At 37.8% G+C, this 6,234-nt stretch overlaps 1 protein-coding gene across 1 annotated transcript in view; it reads left to right on the forward strand.

Moving 5' to 3' along the window:
• Nucleotides 1–4,748, forward strand: part of LOC138313078 (transducin beta-like protein 3) — a gene marked incomplete at its 3' end in the record, with an annotated part of 32,204 nt that extends 27,456 nt beyond the window's left edge. Inside the window, 3 exon segments of the mRNA XM_069253727.1 lie at nt 2,856–2,927; nt 4,384–4,542; nt 4,655–4,748. Coding sequence (XP_069109828.1) covers nt 2,856–2,927; nt 4,384–4,542; nt 4,655–4,748 — 325 coding nt within the window.
• Between the last annotated feature and the right edge of the window lie 1,486 nt (nt 4,749–6,234).

The raw sequence follows: 6,234 nt of genomic DNA on the forward strand, positions 1-6,234 counted from the left end.
TTCTCCAGGGTGGTGATCTGTGAATATGTCAGATTATATCTGTAGCTAATCCAGTGGGGTGATCTGTGAATGTATCAGATTTTTCTCTCCAGTGTGGTGATCTGTGAATGTATCAGATTATATCTGTAGCTAATCCAGTGTGGTGATCTGTGAATGTATCAGATTATATCTGTAGCTAATCCAGTGTGGTGATCTGTGAATATGTCAGATTATATCTGTAGCTAATCCAGTGGGGTGATCTGTGAATATGTCAGATTATATCTGTAGCTAATCCAGTGTGGTGATCTGTGAATGTATCAGATTATATCTGTAGCTAATCCAGTGTGGTGATCTATGAATATGTCAGATTATATCTGTAGCTAATCCAGTGTGGTGATCTGTGAATGTATCAGATTATATCTGTAGCTAATCCAGTGTGGTGATCTGTGAATGTATCAGATTATATCTGTAGCTAATCCAGTGTGGTGATCTATGAATATGTCAGATTATATCTGTAGCTAATCCAGTGTGGTGATCTGTGAATGTATCAGATTATATCTGTAGCTAATCCAGTGTGGTGATCTGTGAATGTATCAGATTTTTCTCCAGTGTGGTGATCTGTGAATATGTCAGATTATATCTGTAGCTAATCCAGTGTGGTGATCTGTGAATGTATCAGATTTTTCTCCAGTGTGGTGATCTGTGAATATGTCAGATTATATCTGTAGCTAATCCAGTGTGGTGATCTGTGAATGTATCAGATTTTTCTCCAGTGTGGTGATCTGTGAATATGTCAGATTATATCTGTAGCTAATCCAGTGTGGTGATCTGTGAATGTATCAGATTTTTCTCCAGTGTTATGATCTGTGAATATGTCAGATTATATCTGTAGCTAATCCAGTGTGGTGATCTGTGAATGTATCAGATTTTTCTCCAGTGTGGTGATCTGTGAATATGTCAGATTATATCTGTAGCTAATCCAGTGTGGTGATCTGTGAATGTATCAGATTTTTCTCCAGTGTGGTGATCTGTGAATATGTCAGATTATATCTGTAGCTAATCCAGTGTGGTGATCTGTGAATGTATCAGATTATATCTGTAGCTAATCCAGTGTGGTGATCTATGAATGTGTTAGATTATATCTGTAGCTAATCCAGTGTGATGATCTGTGAATATGTCAGATTATATCTGTAGCTAATCCAGTGTGGTGATCTGTGAATGTATCAGATTATATCTGTAGCTAATCCAGTGTGGTGATCTATGAATGTATCAGATTATATCTGTAGCTAATCCAGTGTGGTGATCTATGAATGTATCAGATTATATCTGTAGCTAATCCAGTGTGGTGATCTGTGAATGTATCAGTTTATATCTGTAGCTATGTCACCAGGCTTTTACTTACTAACTCTAATAACTTTTGAATAAGTCAGATTTTTGCCTTGTTAGTTTTGTGATAACTTACCATTAAAATTGAATTGTTCATAGTTATGGATTTCAAAATTTAAAAACGGACCGTTTGCTTGTCAACAACTACTAAAAGAGAGCAAGATTTCTGTTTATCTGCTGATTTCAAGTCAGAATCAAACTTTTGGAAACATATTCGTTTGTATGGAAATAATTTTGCTCATAGCTGTAACCTCTTTTAATACACAATCTTCTTTTAGTCCACCATCACCATGTGCTTTTCAAATTGCCTTTTGTCCATGGTCTGTTGTCTGTATGTCCGTTCACAATTCTAGTTACCGCTATTTCTTGAAATGTGCTGAAGGGATCTGTCTCAAATTCCATATGTAGGTTTTAAAAGTAGAGTAAAAATCTCTCTCTCAATCGTTAGACATAGATGAATCATGGTGGGTGCCAAGATCCCTTTGGAATCTCTTGGTGGGTGCCAAGATCCTTCTGAGATCTCTTGTTTTAATTAATGATTTAGAGACTTATCAATAATTTTAACTCATCTGGTCCAAAGGTGGCATCCATCATCCATCTGTTATTCATAAATTTCTTCCTCATAACCATTGGGTAGAATTAAACAAAATTTGACTGGTAGTATCCTTAACGGTTGCTGACAGAAAATTGTACGTCAGATGGTTGGGCTGACCCACAATTGGGCTATTTCTATATGAACGACTTCTTCTTTGAAACTAAGGATGACCCTTGGGGGTGTGGCCAAAAGGGTTAATTTGGCTATTTTCATTTACATCACATATTCAAAACATCGGCTGCAACAACCGGAAGCACTGATAATACAAAATATGAAATTAAGCTATAGGCTAGCTCCGCAGCTGTCAATGACTGTAAAACAATGGCTGCACCCAGTAGTAGAAAATGTGCTTCATACAACGATTACTTGACATCTTTACACAATAAACAGACCTTGTAAGTCATCAGCTATCAGAGGAGCATTTTTCTATCTGTCTACAGTAAGATATAATTCTTATCATAAATAGATTCAACTGCATTCACATACAAAACATCAAGAGACAAAACATCGTCAGAGAACTGTAATTCCCGGCGTAAACATTAAGCACACAAGTCCTGATTGTTCTTTAAGACTTGTTTGCCCGTTGTCAATATAATGTATACAAGAAGACACAACATGAACATACCGCAGTCTCCCAAAACACGCACCCTGCACTACACATACGCTACACACTGCATACATGGAAGGCTGTCCTTACATGACCCTGACTGTTAATAGGACATTGAATTAATCGAACAAACAAACGATAAATTTTACTTAATTTATGACATGATATTGATGTTTTAAGCATCTGACAATTGTGAAACATCACATTATTAATTACATGATTTGTGTCAAATGAGTTGAAATGAGCAAACTATAGGGAGTCCCTTAAATCTACCAATGTGTGTTACAGAAATTCTTATGGAAAACAAGGGTGAGGAGGACCTCAAAACAACACTGGAGAAACTACGTATCGACCAAATAGGTAATGATTCCATGTGTAAGATGGCCATGAGGCCAAACATTTTCAAAACGAAGAGACATTCTTATTAATTTATTTGCATTTTTTTTCTTCCTCTAGATGACAACTGTTTCAAAAATACAAAATCTGAATTACTCGTTTTTTCAAATACTGATAATAGATTTAATCTCAATTTCGATCTCACTCAGTTATATGAAAAGAAATCGTCTAAAGTACTACATTTGATTATTTGTTTTAAAGTTAGTTACTGGCTCCTATAAAGCCATAGGGAGGGGGGGTACGAAGATTTATAGGGGGTGAGGTTAAGTAAGATTTATAGGGGGTGAGGGTAAGTAAGATTTATAGGGGTGATGGTAAGTAAGATTTATAGGGGGTGAGGGTAAGTAAGATTTATAGGGGGTGAGATTAAGTAAGATTTATAGGAGGTGAGGGTAAGTAAGATTTATAGGGGGTGAGGGTAAGTAAGATTTATAGAGGGTGAGGGTAAGTAAGATTTATAGGGGGTGAGGGTAAGTAAGATTTATAGAGGGTGAGGTTAAGTAAGATTTATAGGAGGTGAGGGTAAGTAAGATTTATAGGGGGTGAGGGTAAGTAAGATTTATAGGGGGTGAGGGTAAGTAAGATTTATAGGGGGTGAGATTAAGTAAGATTTATAGGGGGTGAGGGTAGGTAAGATTTATAGGGGGTGAGGGTAAGTAAGATTTATAGGGGATGAGGATAAGTAAGATTTATAGGGGGTGAGGTTAAGTAAGATTTATAGGAGGTGAGGGTAAGTAAGATTTATAGGGGGTGAGGGTAGATAAGATTTATAGGGGATGAGGGTAAGGAAAATTTATAGGGGGTGAGGGTAAGTAAGATTTATAGAGGGCGAGGGTAAGGAAGATATAAATAGGGCGTGGGTAAGTAAGATTTATTGGGGGCAAGAGTAAGTAAGATTTATTGAGGGCGAGGGTAAGTAAGATTTATAGGGGGTGAGGGTAAGTAAGATTTATAGAGGGCAAGGGTAAGGAAGATATAAATAGGGCGTTGGTTAGTAAGATTTATTGGGGGCAAGAGTAAGTAAGATTTATTGAGGGTGAGGGTAAGTAAGATTTATTGAGGGTGAGGGTAAGTAAGATTTATAGGGGGTGAGGGTAAGTAAGATTTATAGAGGGCGAGGGTAAGGAAGATATAAATAGGGCGTTGGTTAGTAAGATTTATTGGGGGCAAGAGTAAGTAAGATTTATTGAGGGCGAGGGTAAGGAAGCTTTAAAGGGGGCGAGGGCTTAAAATAGCTTAAAGCTTACTTAAGTTTGATGAAAAACAGTCACATTTTGGGGAACCTCTTTTTATACCATAGGGGGTCTACAGTCGATGGCAAATCCTTTAGGGACATTCCTGTCAAAGGAGTCATTGTAACTTCTTAATGTTGTATTTGAACTTAGGAATTCAAACTTTTGTTAACGGTCTACTTATTTAGATACTGTGCTGAGGTTTGCTGCACAGTGGAACACCAACAGTCGCCACTGCCATGAGGCACAGCTGGTCGTGTCCTCAGTACTGGAGATATATACCCAAGAACAACTGGCGGAGTTCCCCAGCATCAGATCATCACTGGAGGGTCTTCTCCCTTATACAGGTAATTGTCTTAACCCTGTTTGGAGTTTTTTGTCAATTTGTCCTTTCCTGCACCATGTGGGTAACATTTTATGTGAATGACTTACAGTAATATGTACCTTGTTTGATTTTAGAGCGCCACTTCCAGAGGATGAACCGTCTGTTACAGCAGTCCCGCTTTGTGGAGTATACTTGGCAGTGTATGAAAACAGTTTCTGATGACACAAGGTCAGTGGTCTGTATAGAAACAAGGTCAGTGGTCTGTATAGACACAAGGTCAGTGGTCTTTATAGAGATAAGGTCAGTGGTCTGTATAGACACAAGGTCAGTGGTCTGTATAGAGATAAGGTCAGTGGTCTGTATAGACACAAGGTCAGTGGTCTGTATAGACACAAGGTCAGTGGTCTGTATAGACACAAGGTCAGTGGTCTGTATAGACACAAGGTCAGTGGTCTGTATAGAGATAAGGTCAGTGGTCTGTATAGACACAAGGTCAGTGGTCTGTATAGACACAAGGTCAGTGGTCTGTATAGACACAAGGTCAGTGGTCTGTATAGAGATAAGGTCAGTGGTCTGTATAGACACAAGGTCAGTGGTCTGTATAGACACAAGGTCAGTAGTCCGTATAGACACAAGGTCAGTGGTCTGTATAGACACAAGGTCAGTGGTCTGCATAGATACGAGGTCAGTGGTCTGTATAGACACGAGGTCAGTAGTCTGTATAGACACAAGGTCAGTGGTCTGTATAGACACAAGGTCAGTAGTCTGTATAGACACAAGGTCAGTGGTCTGTATAAACACAAGGTCAGTGGTCTGTAAAAACACAAGGTCAGAGGTCTGTATAGACACAAGGTCAGTGGTCTGTATAGACACAAGGTAAGTGGTCTTTATAGGCCATGGGCTAGGGGGGTCCCACATGCACCCCCCCCCCCCCCCCCCAAACCTCCGAACCAATATTTTTCTTACCCCTTATGACCCACTGATCACAAATCAAAATGTTAACATTGCATAAGTTGGGATGAACTTCCGGTTATGACGTCATCAAGATGGCCGCCATCTCAAATTTCACTAAAAAATGAAAAATAGTCATTACATTGACATTTTTCGACCGAAGTAGACAAATGAGGTATCAAAATGACCACAATAGAACACGAAAAACACATCAGGACCAAATAACCAAATATATGCAGTGATTTTTACGCAGGAAGGATTTTAAGCTCAAAAATGGTAATTTTTAGTAAATTTTTCATATTTTGCTTGACGCAACAAAAACGTTTTCCAACCGCAAACTATTATTTCTAATTAGTTTTTTGTCCACTTATAAATCAGTTTAAACAAAAACAAGAAAAAAAAACAATGTTAACATTGTATAAGTTCCGGTTATGACGTCATCAATATGGCCGCCATCACGAATTTCACTAACAAATGAAAAATATTCATAACATTGACATTTTTCAACTGAAGTAGACAAATGAGGTATCAAAATGACCACAATAGAACAACAAATACATATCAGTACCGAATCATCGAATATGTAGCGATTTGTACGTAGGAAATGAATAAATAAGATTTTAAGCTCAAAAATGGTAATTTTTCAGCAAATTTTTCATATTTGTCTTCATGAAGCAAAAATGTTTTCCAACAATTATTATTGATCGTAATCAGTTATTTGATCTCTTGTCAATGAGTAAAAACAACAACAAAATATATAGAA

This window comes from Argopecten irradians, unplaced genomic scaffold, assembly GCF_041381155.1.
Source record: "Argopecten irradians isolate NY unplaced genomic scaffold, Ai_NY scaffold_0586, whole genome shotgun sequence".
Classification (NCBI taxonomy): Eukaryota; Metazoa; Mollusca; class Bivalvia; order Pectinida; family Pectinidae; genus Argopecten; species Argopecten irradians.